Consider the following 23,151-nt stretch of genomic DNA (forward strand, 5'->3'; position numbering starts at 1 on the left):
AAAATGTTGGAATTACGGGTATAAGCCACCATGCCTGGCCCTATTTCTACTAGTTTCATCACTGGATTTGTGAGCCTAACCCAACTTCCTCAACCCAATTGTCCTCAGAGAAGGCAATATATTTTTCTCACTTCTGTAATTCCACACAGCAAATCCAAGCTTTAAACTCGCCCAGTAGCTTGCACCCAAATGTTTTGATTATATTCTCCTCTTCCCCTTCCTTCTCATGGAACATCATCCAGCTTGGTAGAGAGAATCCAAAGCAGCACTTCCCCACACTATGCTCTGACAGAGTGGCAGGTGCCCAAGGGACAGCTGCCTCCAGCCTAGGGCAGCCCTGAGCATTTTCCATGTGGTGGTCAGGAAAAAGGTTGGAAACAACACATTTAAACCTCAGGAACTTCTGTCCTCTCTGTCACCCTAGTTGTAAGGGAAATGGACAATAACACTGAAAGAAAAAAAAAAATCCTTGACACACAAAAGTAATCATCTAACCGCATCTGTTCAAAGTTTACAACGCAGAGAGAAGCCACTCAGTGCCTTGCTTTTTAACTATCAACCACGTTCAACAAAGGTATAAAACACAATTACTTTATTGATTTCTTACAATCAAATACTGCCAACTAGCATTACTTCCACTCTTGCATCATTAAAAACAAGGGTATTTCCTCCTTGGTATTTTCAAATGATGCATTATACAATAAACAAAGTTAGAACTTAAAATGCACCCTGATTAATTATGTAAACTGGTAATTTTTTTAAAAAAGCATAATAATTTGGTTCCTTTCTTCATAAAATGGAAATTTAAATATTTCTTCTGATAGTCTTGAGGTTATCATTATGAGTAGTGCAAAGTGTGGCACATATAGTTTCATCTAGAAGGGTGTGTATCTTAACACACCTTAAACAAACAAAATGTGCATTAACAAAACGCATACAGTCAATGCATGATAGAAAGCATGTTTCAAATATAAGGCAGCCCCTCCGGCCACCATATTATTTAGGTTTTGCATTATCTTTATGGCATTATAGATTAATTACACATAACTTTTATACATTTTAACCCTGAAGATAAGAAAAATAACTGTTGCTTGAAAGAAATTATTCCAGGTAGCCATTTGGTTTGTATCAGGAGAAACCGAACCTCCATGAGTTTAGCGTCTGCCGAGTCGGAATCATTAGCTCAAGTGAGTGAATGAGATACGCAGCGCATTTCACAGTGACTGTTTCCCAAGTCCTGGCAATGCCTCTGCTCCCACAGTCCACCAGATGAAGCATTTCCGGGATTACCCTTCTATGTGGTTTTCCCTTTTCATTTTTTTTTTTGCTGGATTAACGATTACTGTATTATTTCCTCTTTCCCCCTTTTCTGTGGCCTTCCATTTTAATTATTCATAAATCCTTTCAGAATATCCTCAGAGAGCTCCATAAGAGGAAGTTCTGGAGATGGAAAATCCAAGGGAGGAAGATTGGGGATTGGAATGTCCTTGGCTTTCCCGGTATTTGCTGCGAACTTCTGCCAGGTTGAGGAGGCTGTAGCAGTTTCTGAATGTGGTGGCAAGCTCCATAACTCTGATGTTTCTACAAAATCAGCATCTACATCCAGCTCCTTTTCTATTGGACCTTTTAGAAGTCTGGCCTTTTCAGCCTTTAGTTGTTTATTTTCTTTCCTTAATCTTTCATTCTCAGCCACAAGGAATTCCACATGCCTCTTCAAATCTGCAATTTTGGTTGCCTGCTCCTCTATAATTGTTTTATCATCTTTTGGGGCTTTGCTTCCAATACACGGCTCTGCTGGCTCACTCTTTTGCTGAAGTAAATAAAGTAGTGTGTCTGGATCCCTGTCAAAGATCCCCTGAATCTCAGGCAGGCATTTCTCTGTGGAAGGGCTGTACTTCTGAGAAAGGGGACTCTGGCCCTCTGCATCCTCTGCAGAGGGTTTGTGAGATGTCTGAAGATGGGCAGCTACATCCTTGTCTGTGTTCTGCTGGGCTTTCAATCTTTCTTCACGCTGGGCCCTTTTCCATCTCTCTTGGATGAGGAGGAGCTGTTTCATATGGCTATCCCTTTGCAATTCCAGTGAAAGATGAGCCTATTACATAGAAGGAAAGATAAAATTAGAAGAATTTTAATATTTTAAGTGTCTTAGTAATGTCCAACATACACTATTCAAAATCCTCCTTTCTGAATAACCCAACACTTACAATTTACTATGTTTGCAAAAATACCATTCAGAAAGTTAGAAGTCCTATTCCCAATCAATACACTAAATTGGATGTTTTCCTCAATGTGCCTGACTCCATGTGTAACGTCATTTGTACTCAACTTAAAATTAGAAATCTTTCCTCTGTAGACATATTAATTCTACCGACAGCTAAAATGAAAGTCTTCCTATCAACAGTGTGTTTGGATAGCTCAATGCATGCCTGTATCATGAGCAGATTCTATACTTTCAAAGGCAGTGAAAGGGATAGAACACAACTTTAAAGTTCCCTTGGTTCAGTTTGAGAAACTAGTGGCTTTGCCTGCCACTGATATACCTCACAGAAATGATCTCTTTAACTGACACTTTTATAACAAAAAGTTTTTAAAAAGATATTTTATATATATTTATTTTAGAGATAGGGTCCCTGTTGCTGAGGCTGAAGTGCAATGGCGCAGTCATAGCTCACTGCAGCCTTGAACTCAGGTGTTCAGTGATCCTCCCACCTCAGCCTCCCAAGTAGTTAGAACTGCAGGCATGTGCCACCATGCCCAGCTAATTTTTTAAATTTTTGTAGAGATGGGGTCTCGCTATGTTGCCCAAGGCTGGTTTCGAACTCCTGGGCTCAAGTGATCCCCCTGCCTTGGCCTCCCAAAGTGCTGGGATTACAGGCACGGGCCACCATGCCCAGTCTTATAAATAAATGTATCTTGAAACACTTGGCAGGGCCTCCCCAAACACAGAAGACAATTTCAAGCAATTGGTGAAACAAATTTAAAAGTACCTGAACTGCTTAAGAATTCAAGCAAAGACAAGTGGGAGACTGGTCAGATTTAAATTATCTTTGACAAGCAAAGGGTGGTCCAACTGGTTTCCTCTTGGCCAGGCCTGTTTACTGACTGTGAGCTAATGATCAAATAAGAGCTAATGATCAGGAATGGTCCAAAGAGGGCTCTCTAAAAGGTACATCTGGCTGGCAATCTGAGATCTGTGAGTAACCACTAGAAAAAAAGAAGTTTCTGCATTCCATGTCTGGGGCATCAACTGCAGTTCATTTAGTTTTAATTTCTGTTGTGAAGTGCTCTTCCCTTGCCCATTTTATATATTTTTGACTATAGCATTTTGAGAGGGACACAATGCTTTGCTTTACACACAATTCAAGCCTCTACATGAAAACCCTTCTAACCCTTGTTGCAAATATTGGGAACATGTCTCACCTGCTCTGACTGTGTCAGCTTCATGGCTTCAGAAAGATACGCTGTTAAAAGAAAAAATAGGCATGTTAATATGTGTCTTCATTTTGTAATTAACAGGTAGAGTTTTAATAATCCTCATATGACAAAGAGAACTGGTCTGATAATTCTGATACAATTGGGGATTTTTTAAAAGAATTCTTAACTTCCCCCAAAAGGATGTCAGTGGCAATAAAATGAAAATATTCCCTACCCTATCTTGAAGGTTTTGTTATTTAAACTCCTGCAGATTTTATAATTCAGAAACTGAAGATAGCCTAATCAGAAAAATAAGTTTAGGAAAGATTAAAATCAAACAAGAACCTATCCAAACCCTATTACTCATCATACTCACAAAAATATCATGAGATTATCAATGACTTTTTATCCATCTGAATACCTGGAATCTATCATTTTGGACTCCTATAGAATCACTTTTAATGAATTGTCTCTGAGCTAAGCCATCAGCCTTACGGTTAAAAGCCCTAAGAACCTGTTGACATATTTACTGTGAGGAAGTTACTGAGGACAGTAAAATGTCATTTATGAAGACCTTCAATAAACTTCTCTCTGATCTTAGATCCTCAGTGACTATTTGTTTGAATTTTAATAGCCAATGTAAAAATTATTATCTTTCCTCTTTAGAATGACTGCCAGAAAACTTAAGTTCTTAAAAAAATATGCAAGAACTAATGGTACATTTTGTGAACTATACTACTAGTCCTTTCTCATTTTCTCTATGGATGTCCTTATCTATGTATCTTTAATTACATTCGATATTTTATTGTACATTCATCTGTAAGACATTTTATAACCTTTCAGGAACAAGGTTAGGTATAAATAAGTTCTGTGTTATCAATGAATTGTCCATAATGAATCTCCATTTTTATCTTGCTTGTTATAAACATTTTTCGCATCTCTCATACCTACATTAAGTTCCTCTTTTGCCTTTTTGCAGATACTACGAGGCATTGCTTTCTGTCCAGTCTTAATCCAAATAATTTAATGATTTGATGTCATAACTTAAGAGTTCTTGCCTGCTAGGTTCTACCGCAGTCCTTAAGATACAATTATATCAGGGGTCCCAAACCCCCAGGCTGGTACTGGTCTATGTCTTGTTAGGAACTGGGCCACACAGACAGCAGGAAGTGAGCAGCAGGCAAGCCAGTGAAGTTTCATCTGTATTTACAGCCACTCCCCATTGCTTGCATTACCGCCTGAGTTCCACCTCCCATCAGATCAGCAGCAGCATTAGCTTCTCATAGCACAAACCCTACTGCGAACTGCACAAGCAAGGGATCTAGGTTGCGCTCTCCTTATGATAATCTAATGCCTGATGATCTGTTGCTGTCTCCCATCACCCCTAGATGAGACTGTCTAGCTGCAGGAAAACAAGCTCAGGGCTCCCACTGATTCTACATTATGTTGAGTTGTACAATTATTTATTTCTATTATTACATTGTAAAATATAAAGTGCACAATAAATGTAATGTGCTTGAATCATCCTAAAACCATTTTCCCGACCCCAGGTCTATGGAAAATTGACTTCCACAAAACCGGTCCCTGGCAGCAAAAAGGTGGGGACTGCTGAATTAGATGCTCCCTCTCCAAGAAAAAGGAGAGTTGGGGCCAGGCGCAGCAGCTAGCACTTTGGGAGGCCAAACAGGAGGACTGCCTGAGCCCAGGAGTTCAAGACTAGACTGGGCAACATAGCGAGACCCTGTATCAATTTAAAAAGAATTTAAAAAAAAAAAGAAAAGAAAAAACAGTTGGTTATACAGTCTTTGCTCCAGCTATGCTTACCATAATTACATCCTTCCCACAACCCTTGTCTTTTTTTCCTGTAGTAAGTCTGTACAGCTGCATACTATTTCTTTTCCTTTTGTTCATGCTTAAATCTGTGGAGACGGCCAGGTGTGGTGGCTCACACCTGTAATCCTAGCACTTTGGGAGGCCGAGGCTGGTGGATCACCTGAGGTCGGGAGTTCGAGACCAGACTGGCCAGCATGGTGAAACCCCATCTCTACCAAAAAAAAAAAAAATACAAAAATTAGCTGGGCGTGGTGGCAGGCGCCTGTAATCCCAGCTACTAGGAAAGCTGAGGCAGGAGAATCGCTTGAACTCATGAGGTGGAGGTTGCACTGAGCCGAGATCACGCCACTGCACTCCAGCCTGGGTAATAGAGCGAGAATCCATTTCAAAAAAAAAAAAATCTGTGGAGACATTCTATCTGCTCTGCTACTGCTCTGATACACTGTAGACACATTTTCTTAGACATCTCTTCCATCTTGCCTGCATATATTTGTCTCCCTGTTTGAACTATAGTTTGCTTTAAATCCACTTTCTTAACAAACGGAATAGTTTTCACAAAACCAAGCTTTAGCCAACTGAAATGCCTCCCTTTGTAGAACCTTGAAATTGTATATGACAAAGGAGGTTACAGAAGGATATCCCAAAGCACAAAGAATTCAACAAGAATCATACTGTCATTTAAAGTATTCCCCACATTTAAACCTTATAAGTGGGGCATTTTAAAGTTATTTTTAAAGAAAAAAAAATTATTTTAAATCTGAGTCCATGTTCATGGATTTCTTCCACAGACTCACAATAGAAACAAAAGTATAGCAACACAGAAATTTAGAAAAAGAGTATCTCAAAAACTGCTAACAATCCTGGTTAAACTACTTCCTTTAATTATGACACAAGGCTAAAATTTAAAGTAGATATTAAGCAAATGATACAATAAAGGAACTAAGGAAATCTGAAGAATATCTTAAAATAATAACATCGGGCCGGGCACAGTGGCTCACGCCTGTAATCCCAGCACTTTGGGAGGCCGAGGTGGGCGGATCACTTGGGATTAGGAGTTAGTTCGAGACCAGCCTGGCCAACATGGTGAAACCCTGTCTCTACCAAAAAATACAAAAATTAGCCAAGTGTGATGGCGCATGCCTGTAGTCCCAGCTACTTGGGAGGCTGAGGCAGAAGAATCACTTGAGCCTGGGAGGCGGAGGTTGCAGTGAGCTGAGATCATGCACTCCACCCTGAGCGACAGAGCAAGACTCTGTCTCAAACAAAAACCAAAAAACAAAAAATAATAACATCTATTGCTCTTCCATCAGGAATCTGTTAAACTGGTCCCAAAGCATACAAGGTGCAGCAATATACTGCCTCTGAATGATAAGGATAGAATCATTTTCATGTTACCAGTTTCAAAAGGCTTAGGTTAAGATTTGTTTTCAAACAAAATATTCATCAAATCCATCCAAATACTGTGTACTCTGGGGCCTGCTCATCTTCTGAAATGCTCATTGAGTTCTAAGCACTGTCAATGGCTATTAACTTACTTCAGGTTTTGTTCTTTTGTTGTGTATGAAAGAAGAGAAATTCACTTAGGGATGTGCTTATCTGGCAAATGAATGCTCACATGCTCAGTTTCATTTAATTTGGCCATTGTCCACCTCAAGAGTAGATCCTACCTTTCCTCAAAAGGAAAGAGACATCAAGCAACTTAATTCAGCACATTTACAATACAAACACTACAAAGAGGCTATAAAGTCCTTAGCTAGGTAATCTCAGGGTAAGTTTTTTAGTCTCAGAATCTCCTCTGATCTTTGACAGCTGGACACCCAGGTCCCCTCTGTTTGCCCTTAAATTCTCTCATTTCAGCCTTTCCTTCCTATTAGTCTTTCTCAGATGTTGATCTTTCCTTGTCACATCTCTAAAATGATTTCCAAATAATAAGTTGCTTCCTTTCAGAATACACCTAATCCATACCTTCCAAGACCAGTTATAAGCCCTAGAGATGCAAGTCAATTTCAGAAAGTGGGCTCATTTCAACCACATCAATTTTCAACTCCATTCTAAAACACAAGTTGGAACCCCAATCAACTCAGTGGGATTTACTATCACATTAAGTTCTATCTCTATAATTTAAGCTAATGTGATCTAACAGTTTGCCTTATTTTTCTGGAGTGGGGAGTGGTTAACTGAAGCCCAACATCAGTTTTAAGTCTTCAAAGACAAGGATTAGGTTACAACTAAAACTTCCTTCTCTTTATATATTCATAACATCCCATAGCTCAGTGCCTAACATATGCTGATTCACTCCACTTAACATATGTTATATATATGTAACCATGACCATTTTGGGTTACATAAGGTATTGTTTCACTGGGGCATCCATATAAAACACGGTTTTCTTAAATAGTTAAACATGGTACATCGTCTTTGTAGTGACTATAGATTTAACAGTCTGATTCATAACAAAATATGGTTTAGGAAAGATTTAAAGAGCACTAGTTGACATGTTTAATACTGTACAAAGCCCTCTCACCATAAAAACACCCAAAGATTTATAGGATATCTACTGTATGCTCGGCCCTCTAGCAGATACCTCCAGTACACTTCAGTGGCAAAACTATTTCTTTTTTTAAAAAAGGGGGGGTGGGAGGCTAGGGGAGGGATAGCATTAGGAGAAATACCTAATGTAGACAACAGGTTGATGGGTGCAGGAAACCACCATGGCACGTGTATACCTATGTAACAAACATGCACATTCTGCACATGTACCCCAGAACTTAAAAAAAAAAAAAAAAAAATGGCTGAGAGCAGTGGCTAACGCCTATAATCCCAGCACTTTGGGAGGCCAAGGCGGGTCAATCACGGGGTCAGGAGTTTGAGACCAGCCTGGCCAACATGGAGAAACCCCGTCTCTACAAAAATACAAGCCGAGTGTGGTGGCACACACCTGTAGTCCCAGCTACTCAGGAGGCTAAGGCAGGAGAACCACTTGAAACCAGGAGGCGGGAAGTTGCAGTGAGCCGAGACGGTGCCACTGCACTCCAGCCTGGGCGACAGAGCAAGACTCTGTCTCCAAAAAAAAAAAAAAATTTTTAATTTTCTCTGAAAATTACCAACTTCAAGGCAAAAACCACTGTAGTAAGAAGACTTATCCAATCTACTGCCTACCTTGTAGTCTGTATTTCACAAGTAAAATAACAAGGGAGGGGCAGCCTCTGTCAGGAAAGAATATGGCTCTGATCATCATACTGGCCTAGAGGGAAAGGAACATGCCTGCCAGCAGAAGACTTCAGGGTTTGCCCTAAGAAAGGTGACTTGCACTCATTTTGGATGCGGCATGAGTAAAACATCCTTTCCCCAAAGATTTTTAAATTTTTTTATTTTTATTTTTATACTTACCACTACACTAACGAGGACCCAAAGTTTTTTGGTTACTCAGCCAACAGAAACTGGTCTAAGCAAAACAGGCCCCCAAGATCTATTTCTGAATTCAACATATGCTAGGTTGCTTGACTGACTAGGGTAAAATTAGGTCTTTGATAAGAAGCCAACAATTCTAAAATTCATACTGAAATGAAAGCTATCATCAGCATGTTACTATAGGCATGCATGTAGAGATGAGATATTCAGAAGGGAAGCTAAAAAAAGACCACAGGAAAAATCTCCCACATTTTAGGTAACAAAAGTCTTATAGTAAGTTTTGCATTATCAGCATGTTAGAAAACAGAAACTCAGTGAAAATGAATTGGTTGGAATTGAACTGAATTACTATTTTTAGAACCTGAAATGGCCAACTATTTGAAACCCAAACTCCTTTTTTATAATAACTAAGATAAAATGGCAGACTTGTTACAATCAGCTCCTGTTTTTAGGGATCTTTGGGCTCAGAAAGCTGTATCCAGGAACTGTTTACCACATTTATGCCATCTTCATGGTTTAGAAAGAAGACTGGATTAGCAGGAGCTGGGAAATCCAACACACTTACTTGAAAAATAATCAAAGCTGATATTCTGGTGGGTCAGCAGTATCAGTCTTGCATATGAAAAGCAACACACATTATTACTATTGTGACTTTCTGCTCTTCAGGTTTACACTGAGTACTTAATACTCACCTGCAGCCTTTTTGTGACAAGAAATAGCCTCTTCGTATTTGCCTGCAGCTAATAAACGGTCTGCTCGTCTGCTCTGTTGATGAGCCTAGAAGACAAACATCCCTAAGTTCCTCTGGATCATAAAATAAAACATGATTTCTTTTAAAAAGCAACTACCTTTTAAGAAGATAAATAACACTGTTTGTTGCCACATATCAAATCACTATTACAGCTCTATCTGTAGCTGGGGAAATGTAATGGGTAGAGCCTAGAACTGCAGCATCTGAAAGGAACTGGCAACTTCTTTCACTTCTACCATAAGCCCTCTCAAGGTTAACACCAGGCACTTAACTCCTTCAGAGACTCACATTCTTCCACTCTTTGGAGATTAACCAAGAGTTACAATCATAGATTGTTATTCAAAATGTCTATTTTCTTGATTTTTAACAAGCTCCTTTCAAAACGAGAGCTATTTTGTAGATACTTTCACTAATCTGTACAGTCTAAAAACTATAATCAGGAAATCACTCATCATGTAAAATCCAAGCTTCTATCATCTCATTCTTTAAACATTAAAGTTACTATTTGTTTTTTAAAAATTTGGACATTGCACAGTTGAATTCATCATACCAACATCTAATATTACAAAGATTGTTTTAAAGATATCTCATCAAAAGAACAAAGTCAAAAAAATCAGAAGTTCTAACAGCAAATAATGTAATTGAAGGAAAACTGATTAAATAAGCAGTCACTGGCCTCCTTACACTTTAATAATTTCAAAAGAGCTTTAAGGCCAGGCGCAGTGGCTCACGGCTGTAATCCCAGCACTTTGGGAGGCTGAGGAAGGCGGATCATCTGAGGTCAGGAGTTCAAGACCAGCCTGGCCAACATGGTGAAACCCCATCTCTACTAGAAATACAAAAATTAGCTGGGCGCAGTGGCTCACGCCTGTAATCCCAGGACTTTGGGAGGCCGAGGCGGGCAGATCATGAGGTCAGGAGAGCGAGACCACCCTGGCTAACAGGATGAAACCCCGTCTCAACTAAAAATATGAAAAAAAAAAAAAAAAATTAGCCAGACAGACATGGTGGCGGGCACCTGTAGTCCCAGCTACTCGGGAGGCTGAGGCAGGACAATGGCATGAACCTGGCAGGGGGAGCTTGCAGTGAGCCGAGATCGCTCCATTGCACTCCAGTCTGGGCGACACAGCAAGACCCCATCTCAAAAAAAACAAACAACAACAATAACAACAACAACAAAAAATTAGCCGGGCGTGATGGCGGGCGCCTGTAATCCCAGCTACTCAGGAGGCTGAGGCAGAACTGCTTGAACCCGGGAGGCAGAGGTTGCAACAAGGCAAGATCATGCCATTGCTCTCCAGCCTGGGTGAAAACGGCGAAACTCCATCTCAAAAAAAAAAAAAAAGCTTTAATATACATTATTTCAGCTGCTTTAACTATGACTTTGTGAATGTGTTTTCCTCTCTTACATAAGGAGGCCCAAAAGACTGATGGGGGGTCGTGTACCTTACATAAGATTATACATTTAACTAGCAAGGAGAAAGGCAGAGATAATCAGCTAAAGTTTTCTACCTCATGTAACGGTTTTCCTCAGTAACAAACTCACACACGATTTAGCAAAGCTTCACAGTTTCACAAAAAAGCAAAAAGCATTGTACACCCATGTTCATAACAGCATTATTCACAACAGCCAAAAGGTGAAAGCAATCCAGATGTCCATCAACAGATAGATGGATAAATGCAGTATACAAACACAAAGGAAAGGTACTGTCTTTAAAAGGAAAGTAATTCTGGCCGGGCGCGGTGGCTCACACCTGTAATCCTAGCACTTTGGGAGGCCGAGGCAGGCAGATCACGAGGTCAGGAGATCGAGACCATCCTGGCTAACACAGTGAAACCCCGTCTCTACTAAAAATACAAAAAAAATTAGCCGGGCGTGGTGGCGGGCACCTGTTGTCCCAGCTACTCAGGAGGCTGAGGCAGGAGACTAGCACGAACCCGGGAGGCAGAGCTCGCAGTGAGCCGAGATCGCACCGCTGCACTCCAGCCTGGGTGACAGAGCGAGACTGTGTCTCAAAAAAAAGAAGATAATTCTGACACATACTACAACATGGATGAACTGTGAGGACATTAGACTAAATAAAATAAGCCAGTCATAAAAGGACAAATACTATACAAATTGACTTATTGGGTATCTAAAGTAGTCAAATTCATAAAAACAGGAAAGTTGAATGGTGGAACAACTCATCATTGAATGGGGGGGGGAAACGGAGAGTAGGTATTCAAACCGCATAGTTTCAGTTTTGCAAGATGAAAAAATTCTGGAGATTTGTTACACAACCATGCGAATATGCTTAACACTACTAAACTGTACACTTAGGATAAACTTTACATGTTTTTTACATCACTTAAAAAAGGTAAAAAGTGGCTGGGTGCTGTGGCTCATGCCTATAATCCCAGCACTTTAGGAGGCCAAAGCAGGCAGATCACTTGAGCTCAAGAGTTCGAGACAAGCCGGGGCAATACGGTGAAAACCCATCTCTACAAAAAATACAAAAATTAGCCGGGTGTGGCACTCGCACCTGTAGTAGTAGTCCCAGCTACTCAGGAGGCTGAGGTAGGACAATCACTTGAGCCTGGGAAATGGAGGCTGCAGTGACCTGTGATCGCGCCACTGCACTCCAGCCTGGGCAACAGAGTGAGATCTTGTCTCAAAAAAAAAAAAAAAAAAGCCGGGCATGGTGGCTCATGCCTGTGATCCCAGCACTTGTGGAGGCCGAGGCGGGTGGATCGCCTGAGGTCAGGAGTTTGAGACCAGTCTGGCTAACATGGTGAAACCCCATCCCTATAAAAATACAAAAATTAGCCCAGCGGGATGGTGGGTGCCTGTAATCCCAGCTACTCGGGAGGCTGAAGCAAGAGAATCGCTTCAACCCGGGAGGCAAAGGTTGCAGTTAGCTGAGATCGCACAATTACACTTCAGCCTGGGCAACACAGTGAGACTCGGTCCCAAAAAAAAAAAAAATCTGTTCTGTCAGTTAGCTGAAAAATGATTTGTCTTGGATGCTTTTAAAAGACATGTCCCTTTGATGCTGCATAAAAATACTTCACAGAATCACGTTTGCAACTGAGATTATAAATATTCTGGGCATGTTTACAAATCATACTCAGTAGAAAACACAGGTGAAGACAAAAGTAGAAAACAGCACTTCCAGCAATGCCTTGCTGTTTGCCTTTTCCCCACTTCTATTTTTGTAAGAAAGAAGCAACAATCATAAAGACAAGATTCGTGCCTTTCAATTAGAGGATTTCAGATACTTTATTCTTTAAATAGTAATCAAACTTTCCTCTAAGTCTTAACATATGCCTGGGAACAACAATAGGCCACAAGAAATGACTGGGTAGACTGGACGCAAAGGCTCATGCCTGTAATCCTAGCACTCTGGGAGGCTGAGGCAGGCTGATCACTCAAGGCCAGGAGTTCAAGACCAGCTTGGCCAATATGGTGAAACCCCATCTCAACTAAAAGTACAAAAATTAGCCAGGCATGGTGGCACACGCCTGTAATCCCAGCTACTCAGGTGGCTGAGGCACAAGAATTGCTTGAACCTGGAAGGCGGAGGTTGCTGTGAGCTGAGATCATGCTACTGCACTCCAGCCTGGGCAAGAGAGAAAGACAGCCTCAAAAAAAAAAGAAAGAAAGAAAAGAAATGACTGGGGGCTTAAAATAATGGATGAATTTAACCTGGAGACTTGGACTGAGCAAAAAATACATTCTGAACACATGAGCATTTTCTAGTACCCACAAATTATACAGGTATTTTGGGAAGAGAATGTACATGATAAAGAAAGCTAGTATGCACAAGCAGTTATGATTAACCTAATTTCTCTAATGAACATGTTTTGATACTATTAAAGCAAGTGGTATTAAATCAATAAGCAATAAGGCTCTAGGTTTTAATGAAAATACAAATCACCTGGTTAAAATACAGATTCTTAAAGGCCGGGCGTGGTGGCTCACACCTGTAATCCCAGCACTTTGAGAGGACGAGGCAGGAGAATTGCTTGAATCAGGGAGGCAGAGGTTGCAGTGAGCCGAGATCGTGCCATTGCACTCCAGCCTGGGCAACAAGAGTGAAACTCCATCTCAAAAAAAAAAGATTCTGATTCAGGAGGTTTGGAGTACAGCTTGAGATTCCACCCAGGTAAAGCCAAAGTTGCTGGCTTATGGATACACTCTAAGAAGCAGGGATGAGATGTGAGATGCTATTTCAGGTTACTTCATTCTAACACCTTTTTTCTATCTGTGTGTGTCGCTGATGATTTCAATCACTTTCTTATACTATGGATATTTATGTAGCTCCATAATTAAACTTCAAACTCTGTGATGACAGAATAAATTCTTAATTGAACACCAAAAAAATAAAAAGTTCTCAAACAGTGAGAGCAGGTCCTCATGGCTCTCCCAGCTCCTTAAAACATCCCCATGTAGAGTCCAATCTCTAATCAGTCTGCCAATTTAGGAGTTAAATCTCATTATAGTTTCAGATCATTGCTGAGCTCAACAAAAACACACTATCTCCTCTAGGTTATTTGGCACCAGAGCAATCAAATTTCGTATTTTAAGTACATTTCCTACTACGTTCTTATCAGACACACAGCAAACACAGACTCTATAGAGCTCGGCTGCCAACGTTCAAATCTCAGTTTGACCACATATGAGACACATGGGCCCGGCTTTCCCAATTATCTGCCTCAGTTTTCTCATCTCTAAAATGAGAGTTATTGTCTGCTTATGAAAATTTGATGGCACCAAAAACAAAAGAGTTTGTGAAAATTAAACTAGTTGAAACATCACAGTGCTTAGAATGGTGCCTGGTACTGGTACATACTCGATATATTCCTCGTTAAGTACTACAAAAGACAACAGAAGTGATGGAAGTACCTGCCATCAAGAAGTTGACAATATAGTTGGGTCTAGACTAAATTGCATTTTAAAAAAATTTTCATCTTAATTATTTTTGAGACAGGGTTTTGCTCTGTTGCCCAGGCTGGAGTGGAGTGGTGCAATCATAGCTCACTGTAGCCTCAACATCCTGGGCTCCAGCAATCCTGCCACCTCAGCCTCCTGAGTAGCTAGAAATACAGTCACACGGCACCATATCCCTCTAACTTTTCTTTTTTGTAGAGGTGGGGTCTTGATATCTTGCCCAGGCTGGTCTCAAACTTCTGGGCTCAAGCAATCTTCCTCCCTCACTCACCCAAAGTGCTGGAATTATAGGCATGAGCCAACACGCCCAGCTAAATTGCATTTTTTATAAACTGAAGATTTTACAGAAAACCTATCTTGGTGGTGCTTCTCATTTTTAAAACAACTTTTACAGTTTACACATATTAAAACTAGTCTCTCTTTAAATACTGTTCTTGGTAGAATCACAGCCATTAAAAGCACTAGGCTGAGGCTGGGAGCAGAGGCTCAGGTCTGTAATCCCAGCACTTTGGGAGGCCGAGGCGGGCAGATCACCAGGTCAGGAGTTTGAGACCAGCCTGGCCAACATAGTGAAACCTCATCTCTACAAAAAATACAAAAATTAGCCAGACATGGTGGCGCCCACCTGTAGTCCCAGCTACTTGGGAGGCTGAGGCAGGAGAATCGCTTGAACCTGGGAGGCAGAGGTTGTGGTGAGCCGAGATTGTGCCACTGCACTCCAGCCTAGGCGACAGAGTGAGACTCCATCTCAAAAAAAAAAAAGTTAATAGGCTGGGCACGGTGGTTCATGCCTATAATCCCAGCACTCTGTGAGGCCGAGGTGGGAGGGTTGCTTGAGACCAGCATAGGCAACATAGTGAGACCGCATCTCTACAAAAAATAGAAAAATTAGTTGGGTGTAGTGGTGCGCACCTGTAGTCCCAGCTACAGGAGGGACTGGTAGGAGGATCAGGAGCTTAGGAGGTTGAAGCTACAGTGAGCCGTGATTACGGCACTGCACTCTAGTCTGTGGGACAGAGGAAGATATTGTCGCAAAAAGAAAAGGGTAGTAAGTCCATAAATATGTTTCTCTGGTAATTCAAAGTAAGTTAAGAAATTCACAATAAAACGTCCCACCTCTGTGTACTTCCTAGGCAATCCATATGATTCTGTGGGACTTCCCACATTCTTTTTTTTTTTAATTGCTTGATGGGTTACGTTAGATTGAGGTCTATAGCTGTGGTTGCCCATCATTTCTGACAGATGATTCCTTTTGTAAACAACTGACATAAACTTATGGTATTGGTAACTATAGTATAGAACTATAAATATATTTTCTCTTCCTTATGATTTCCTTGCTGTTTTTTTGAGATGGGGTCTCATTCTGTCACCCAGAGGCTGGAATGTAGTGGCATGATAACGGCTCACTGCAGCCTCAACCTCCTGGGCTCAAGTGATCCTCCTATCTCAGCCTCTCAAGTAGCTGGAACCACAGACATGTGCCACCATGCTCAGCTAATTTTTTTTTTTCTTTTGGTAGAGACCGGTTTTCACTATGTTGCCCAGGCTGGTCTTGAACTCCTGGGCTCAAGCAAGCAATCCACCTGCCTCGGCCTCTCAAAGTGCTAGTATTACAGGTGTGAGCTACCATACCGGGTCCACATTCTTGTATTACCTTGTCGTCTGGATACCTAAAGAATCCCTACTCCAGATTTTCAAACTTAGGAGCAGAGAATATGAAGAAAGTCTAATTAATGTGACATTCAGAGGCTAGCCAGGTGGAAATATAGGTCTGCAGAAAGGAGGAGTGAAGCAGACAATCCTGAAAAGGCAAAAAAGAGAGGGAGAGTCTGATTAAGTCTGACTGACAGGCTCTATACGTTCATAAACCAAGCTACATTATACCCCTGCCCTTCCTGCACCTTTCTTTGGAGTCCAATAAATTATCTCTTTTGGCTTAAGCTAATTTTAAGTGGGTTTTCATCAACTACAACCAACAAAAATCCTAACTACAATAACTAGGTTACTAAGTGACTGCCATCACTGACAAGTACCTTTTACTTCCACATGCTAACTGCTTCAAAAATACATGTTCATTACTACCCTCTTTCCCAAAAGAAAACAGTATTACTTTCTGTAACTTTCTATTTATTTGTTTCTGTGTTCTTGGGGAAAGCTGTTAAGTAAAGATGAAAAAAAAAGGAACACCAGGCCAGGCGTGGTGGCTCACGCCTGTAATCCAGGCACTTTGGTTTGGGAGGCAAAGGTGGGTGGATCATGAGGGCAAGAGTTCGAGACCAGCCTGGCCAACATGGAGAAACCCCATCTACACTAAAAATACAAAAATTAGCCAGGCATGATGGCACGTGCCTGTGGTTCCAGCTACGTGGAAGGCTGAGGCAGGAGAATCGCTTGAACCCGGGAGGCAGAGGTTGTGGTGAGCTGAGATTGCGCCATTGCACTCCAGCCTGGGCAACAGAGTGATACTCTGTCTCAAAAGAAAAAGAAAAAAAGAAAAGGAATACCATATGAACACAGTACTGAAAGGGCAGCAGAGGAAAATCTAATATACACCTGACCTTATGGTAGGGTCTTCAGTTGAAAGAGAAACCTCACTCACTCCCCCTTTCCCAATCAATGTGCGTCTCCTACAAACAAGTAGCAAACAGTTTTCTCAAATCAATAAGCACTGAACTGAGTGTCTAAGTAATACAATGCAATTATACTGAAGATAAGTGCTCAAGTGTTGGAGAATTCCAGGAAAGACTTTTTTTTTTTTTTTTGAGACAGAGTCTCGCTCTGTCACCCAGGCTGGAGTGCAGTGGTGTGATCTCGGCTCACTGCAAGCTCCGCCTCCCGGGTTCAGGCCATTCTCCTGCCTCAGCCTCCCGAGTACCTGGGACTACAGGCACCCGCCACCGCACCCGGCTAATTTTTTGTATTTTTAGTAGAGACTGAGTTTCACCATGTTAGCTAGAATGGTCTCGATCTCTTGACCTCGTGATCCGCCCGCCTCAGCCTCCCCAATTTTTTTTTCTTTCTTTTTTTTGAGACAAGGTCTCGCTCAGTCGCTCAGGCTGCAGTGCAGTGGCGTGAGCTTGGCTCACCACAATCTTCACCTCCCGGGTTCAAGCGATTCTCCTGTCTCAGCTTCCCAAGTAGCTGGGATTATAGGCATGTGCCACCACCCCTGGCTAATTTCTGTTTTGTTTTGTTTTTTGATAAGGAGTTTTACTCTGTCACCCAGGCTGGAGTGCAAGGGCATGATCTTGGCTCACTGCAACCTCCACCTCCTGGATTCAAGCGATTCTCCTGCCTCAGCCTCCCAAGTAGCTGGGATTACAGGCACCCGCCACCACACCTGGCTAATTTTTGTTTTTAGTACAGACAGGGTTTCACCTTGTTGGCCAGGCTGATCTCGGTGACCTACCCACCTCAGCCTCCCAAAGTGCTGGGATTACAGGCGTGAGCCACTGTGCGCAGCCCAATCTTGCCTTCATATCCTACTATCACCACTTACCCTGCATTTCAAAGTCTTCATCTTTAAAATAGGGGGAATATTTCATATTTAGCTATTAAGAGGAAAAGATAAAAAATATACATAACGTGCCCGATGCCAATCCTACCACTTAGCAATAATTGCTGGATATCTCTTAGTACTCTCTACCTCCTTTTTCCAGAGTGCTTTCATTATGCCTAGCTCAGCTTATGACAAAGAAATTTTCCTTGGAATTTTTCAGGGCAACAAAGAAGGGGTTCAAATCGCCTCTTTTTACCTTGAAGATTTTAAAGCCAATATAATTAAAATGGGATAGTTATAAGGACTCCAGGTATGTATAAGGCCATTCCTTGGACCATGATAATCTGACTACTTTTCTTACAGAAGCTGGAAAGTAAGAGGCTTCATTAATTACCTCATGTGATGTGAGAACTGACCACTCTGGAGGGAAGCTGTTACTCAACAAACATTCTCAGCACTCTTAAGGGCTAAACACACAGAAAACGATTGTGGCCAGGCAGTCACATGGACCCTGCCCTTTGCAGCAGAGGTAAGCAAAACATGAGCAATAGTCACATATAAATTAAGATCTGACATCACTTTCCAAATCAGCAGCAAACAAACCAAAGAACTAGAAATTATCTCACATGAGCTTTGACATTTGTTACCAGTAGTCACACTGACAAAATGTGTATGGAAAAAATTATCTAAATATACACTAATTTTATGTTATAATTTTTCCATATTTAAAATTGACAGGCTGGGCACAGTGGCACATGCCTGTAATCCCAACACTTTGGGAGGCTGAGACAGGAAGATTGCTTGAGGCCAGGAGTTCAAGACCAGCTTGGGCAACACAACAAGACCTCATCTCCACAAAAAGTTTTTGAAAAAATTAGCTGGGCATGGTGGTGCAAACCTGTAATCCCAGCTACTGTGGAGGGCTCAGGCAGGAGGATCCCTTGAGTGTGGGCAACAGAGTAAGACCCTGTCTCTTAAAGAAAAATTGACCAAAAAACCCTAACGAAACAAACTTATTCAGAGTGCAAAGACTAGCTATTTTTTTCTTCAGTGGAAGTACAATTTTTCTTTTGACAAACTTCAATAACCAGAGAATTAGAATCCATTACCTCTGTGGTACATATTAAAATGAATATTTCAAACTAGTCTCCTCCAGATCTTAAAAATTCACTGTGAGGAATTTCTAAGGCCCTTACTGCCAAACCTAACATAAAAGAATCAATACTGGAACAGAGGTAATAAATGCTAACACAGAATCTACAGTTCAATATAGATAAGAACCACATTGAAATGGACATGATGAGTACAATATGGCAGCACTGCTAGAAAGAGGTCTTGACATCAAAATAACTCGTGATTCATAATGTATTTAAGTCACTGACCTAAGTAATTACCTAATTCTCTCAGCTTAGGCTTATTTATCTGTAAAACTGGAAAACACATCTTACTAAGTTCCGAGGATGCTCTGAGGACACATGATTACAAATCCATGTACTGTGATGAGTCCTTATACAATGAATTTGGACTACACTATGATGTCATTAGACAAAGCTTATTGCATTAGTAACTCTCTGAGTATAGAAAAAGAAAAAGCTTGTATAATACTAGTGGAATTTTCAAAGACATTCAAATTATAGCACTGAGAACTATCTCTCATCTTGAGTCAACCAGATACTAAGTTAGGTGTTCACTGACATAAAAGAATGTCAGAATTTTCATAGCCAGGCAGGGTGGTGCATGCCTGTAATCCCAGCTACTCAGGAGGCTGAGGCAGAGAACTGCATGAACCCGGGAGGTGGAGGCTGCAGTGAGCCCAGATCGTACCACTGCACTCTAGCCTGGGTGACACAGCGAGACTCTGTCTCAAAAAAAAAAAAAAGAACGCCAGAATTTTCAAAAACCCCATCTTATAAAACTGTGAGTGACAATTCTGAGCGCCAGAGGCCTGTAATTGGTACTCATTCAAGTAACTGTCAACGTCTGTTCTATTGTTACCTTCCAATAAACAACTATGCTGGAAATTAGATCTTTCAAGACTCAAATGGTTTAAGAATTCAAGGTATCGGCCGGGCACGCTGGCTCACGTCTGTAATCCCAGCACTTTGGGAGGCCAAGGCGGGCGGATCACGAGGTCAGGAGATCGAGACCATCCTGGCCAACGTGGTGAAACCCCGTCTCTACTAAAAATACAAAAATTAGCTGGGCGTGGTAGCGCGTGCCTGAAATCCCAGCTATTCAGAAGGCTGAGGCAGAAGAATCGCTTAAATCAGGGAGTCGGAGGTTGCAGTGAGCTGAGATCGCGCCACTGCACTCTAGTCTGGTGACAGAGAAAGACTCCATCTCAAAAAAAAAAAGAATTCAAGATGCCAAATTTCTGATACTTGCAGCCACATAAATTTTACGGCTGAAATACGGAGTTACGCTAGCCTGCTTAAAAAGACTCTTTGTCGAAACTCACTCTGTTTTATGGAGGAGAATTTAAATAGTATTGCCACCATTTAACTAATTTTTCCTGAACTGGTAGTGATTCTGCAGTTCCATCTGCAACTGTCACCCAGTTCCAGTCTCCTTTTAAAACACACACATTTGTGGAGCAGGTGGCGGGGGTTATGCTGCAGCCAAATAATGTGAAGCTAACTAGAACTGAACCAATGGTCATTTGGCAAGGACACCTGAACTCTGAAGCACTTCGTAAACAGCTGATTATTTCTAGTAATACTCCTGTGAAGTTTCAGTATTGAGCCATCCACTATATTTCATTGCCAACTATATGTCGCCTTAAAAACAAGAAAAGTGCAAGACAGTTCCCTGGTTATTTGAGTCTGAGTCTCGCTCTGTCGCCCAGGTTGGAGTGCAGTGGCACAATCTCGGCCCACTGCAACCTCCACCTCCTGGGCTCAAGCGATCCTGTCACCTCAGCCTCCCGAGTAGCTGGGACCACAGGCGGGCGCCACCACGCCAGGCTATTTTTGTATTTTTTGTAAGTGATTCGCCCGCCTCGGCCTCCCAAAGTGCTGGGATTACAGGCGTGAGCCGCGGCGCCTGGCCAGTTCCCTGGTTTTAAAAAACTCGCAAATGTAGTCCAATTCGTCTTAAGTGTAAATAACTCTTACCTACCACCTGGGGCAAGACTCAACTTAAAACTGGGAGGGGCGCCTCACAACAGTTAACCTGGCACCAGTGATTTGGTCCGAGAATCTCAGGCTTTTAAAGCTCAAGTCCAAACCTTTATTCTACAAATAGATTTTAAATTAAGGGCTTATGGTCTGGTTATAATCGCTAACTCTTACACTGTACTATGTACTTAGTACAGTTCTAAGTGCTTTACACCTATTTACTCCTTTAATCCTCCCAAAAAACCTGAAGCCGAGTGAAGCCAAGTAGTTTGCCCAAGGTAACACAGCTATCAAGTGACGAGGTTAGAATTCAAATCCAAGCAGCATAGCTTCAAAACCTAGAGTCTTAAACCACCAGACTCTATTGCTCTTCCAGCGCTCAGAGTTCTAATGTGAGAAACGAATCCCCTATAGTGCTTTTTTTCAATCCCACCATCGCAAATGAATTGCAAACCTGTGACTCAAAAGTTCTTCCTGTGTGCAACCTTAAGTAATCTGACTTTTACATCCAAAATGAGTAACCTCCCTGGGAAACTAAAAGATGCAATGGCCAGTCTGAAAAGAACTCATGCTTCCCGTTGTTAGTGGGGTTCTGTTGTTTTTTTTAATTGCAACACCTGAAACGCCTTAAAACACAAGTAAACAGGCTATCAGCCATTTTCCTGAGAACAGCAAACACCTATTACACTTTCATGATGCCTAAATTGATGAATCTGAGCTAAATACAGGAACGGCTGTCTTTTTCCCAGCTGTCTCTAATATATTTGGAAGACGGTAGACTCAGTTTATGCATGTGAATGTATGTGAGAAATGAGGGGGAAGTGGGGGGTGAGGAGGCTATTCATTCCTCCATCTCTCCAAAGCGGGGCGACTTAGACCCTGCTACTAGAACTTAAAACCAGTATCACACCATTTCTGCCTTGGCCGGCTTCAGTGCCTCTCCAGGCTGTAGGGAGGTGGCTACGTGGCGCTAGGAGGCCTTCCCCCAGCCAGAGAGGAGGTGGCAGCCCCAGCTGGGGGCATCCCCTCGCCCGGGGCCCCGCGACAGGGGACGCCAGGACTTCCCGGGGATCCCCCAGGAGGGCAAAGTCTGAAGTGGCTAGCCTGGAGCCGCAGTTGGGCCAGGGCCTGCCTAGCACCTCCTCACAGCCTCTGCGACCACTCCTGCCAAACCAACCTCCCAGCCTCAAGGGTTAGCCGACGCGCCGGTGACGGGGCCGGGCTCCTGAGGCAACGGCACCCAAGACGAACGCTATATTCTGTGGGACACTCACCAGGTTGAGGGGTCCTTCCATTACTTCCATAGACCCCGGGGTAAGCGGCGGCCTTAGGAAGGGGAGTAGTAGTGCCGGGGAACATGGAGGGGACTGCTAGGGAGCGCGACGCAGCCGCGGAGACTGCAGTCCCTCTCTGCGCCCCAAGAGCCAGCGGTACGAGCTGAGGGAGCAACAACCTCGCCACTTCCTCCTCCGGCGCCGCGCCGCGGGCCCGCCCCCTGCGCCACCGCCGCGGCCACGCACGGCGCCATGACGTCACACGCGCAAAAGGCTGGTTCAAGGTGGGAGTGAGGACAGGCAGTGGGTGGGGCCCAGGGAAGGCGGGGCACCAGCTGATGTACGCTTGCGAGCGGTCAATCTTTTCTCTCGCGAGAAGCGTTAGTTTAGGTTCTTAAAGCGTACTCTGAAGTCACGTGAGGAGGTACAGCCTTGTTGTTGAAGTCTTGAAATGGCTGTTTTCTGCAACTGGGTTCTCACGTTTCCTTTTAGACTGACTTTTCCTTAAATCTGCTAATCGTTACACCGTTACTTGTGGTCCCGTCCACACCTTTATCCTTGTATATGATTCATTTTTTCAAAAGGCCGATTTGAGCAATTCTAGACCATGCACTGGACTAACCCCCCTAGAGGTCAGCACACTTGAATGATTTAGGGCTCTGCCCTCAAGTTGCTCACAAACTGATAGGGAAACAATTTTGGTCTAGCCAAAATAATACTGGATTCATTTAACAATTATGTGCCAAACCAAAGCTAGGTTCGTTCTGTCATGGAATTCACTGACAAATAGTTGTGATTTATGCTGGAAAGGGAACACATAGGGAGCTGTGATAGAGTAACCAAGGTGGAGTTGGGGGGTAAAGGAAAGCCTCTCATGGGGGGTGTGATTTTTTTTTGAGAAAGTGCCTTGCTGTTGGAATCTC

The 23,151-nt window shown here is 42.4% G+C and overlaps 1 protein-coding gene across 3 annotated transcripts; it reads right to left on the reverse strand.

The window, feature by feature from the left end:
* Positions 1-570: 570 nt before the first annotated feature.
* Positions 571-22,459, reverse strand: NRBF2 (nuclear receptor binding factor 2). Of its 3 annotated transcripts, XM_063727165.1 has the most exons (6): positions 22,229-22,459; positions 13,327-13,495; positions 9,351-9,435; positions 5,239-5,458; positions 3,421-3,461; positions 578-2,092 (listed from the first exon to the last, which is right to left on the reverse strand). In XM_063727165.1, exons 5-6 carry the CDS (start codon positions 3,442-3,444, stop codon positions 1,385-1,387), a joined length of 732 nt encoding a protein of 243 aa, XP_063583235.1. In that variant the 5' UTR covers positions 3,445-3,461; positions 5,239-5,458; positions 9,351-9,435; positions 13,327-13,495; positions 22,229-22,459; the 3' UTR covers positions 578-1,384.
* Between the last annotated feature and the right edge of the window lie 692 nt (positions 22,460-23,151).

Source organism: Pongo abelii, chromosome 8 (genome assembly GCF_028885655.2).
Source record: "Pongo abelii isolate AG06213 chromosome 8, NHGRI_mPonAbe1-v2.0_pri, whole genome shotgun sequence".
Lineage (NCBI taxonomy): Eukaryota > Metazoa > Chordata > Mammalia > Primates > Hominidae > Pongo > Pongo abelii.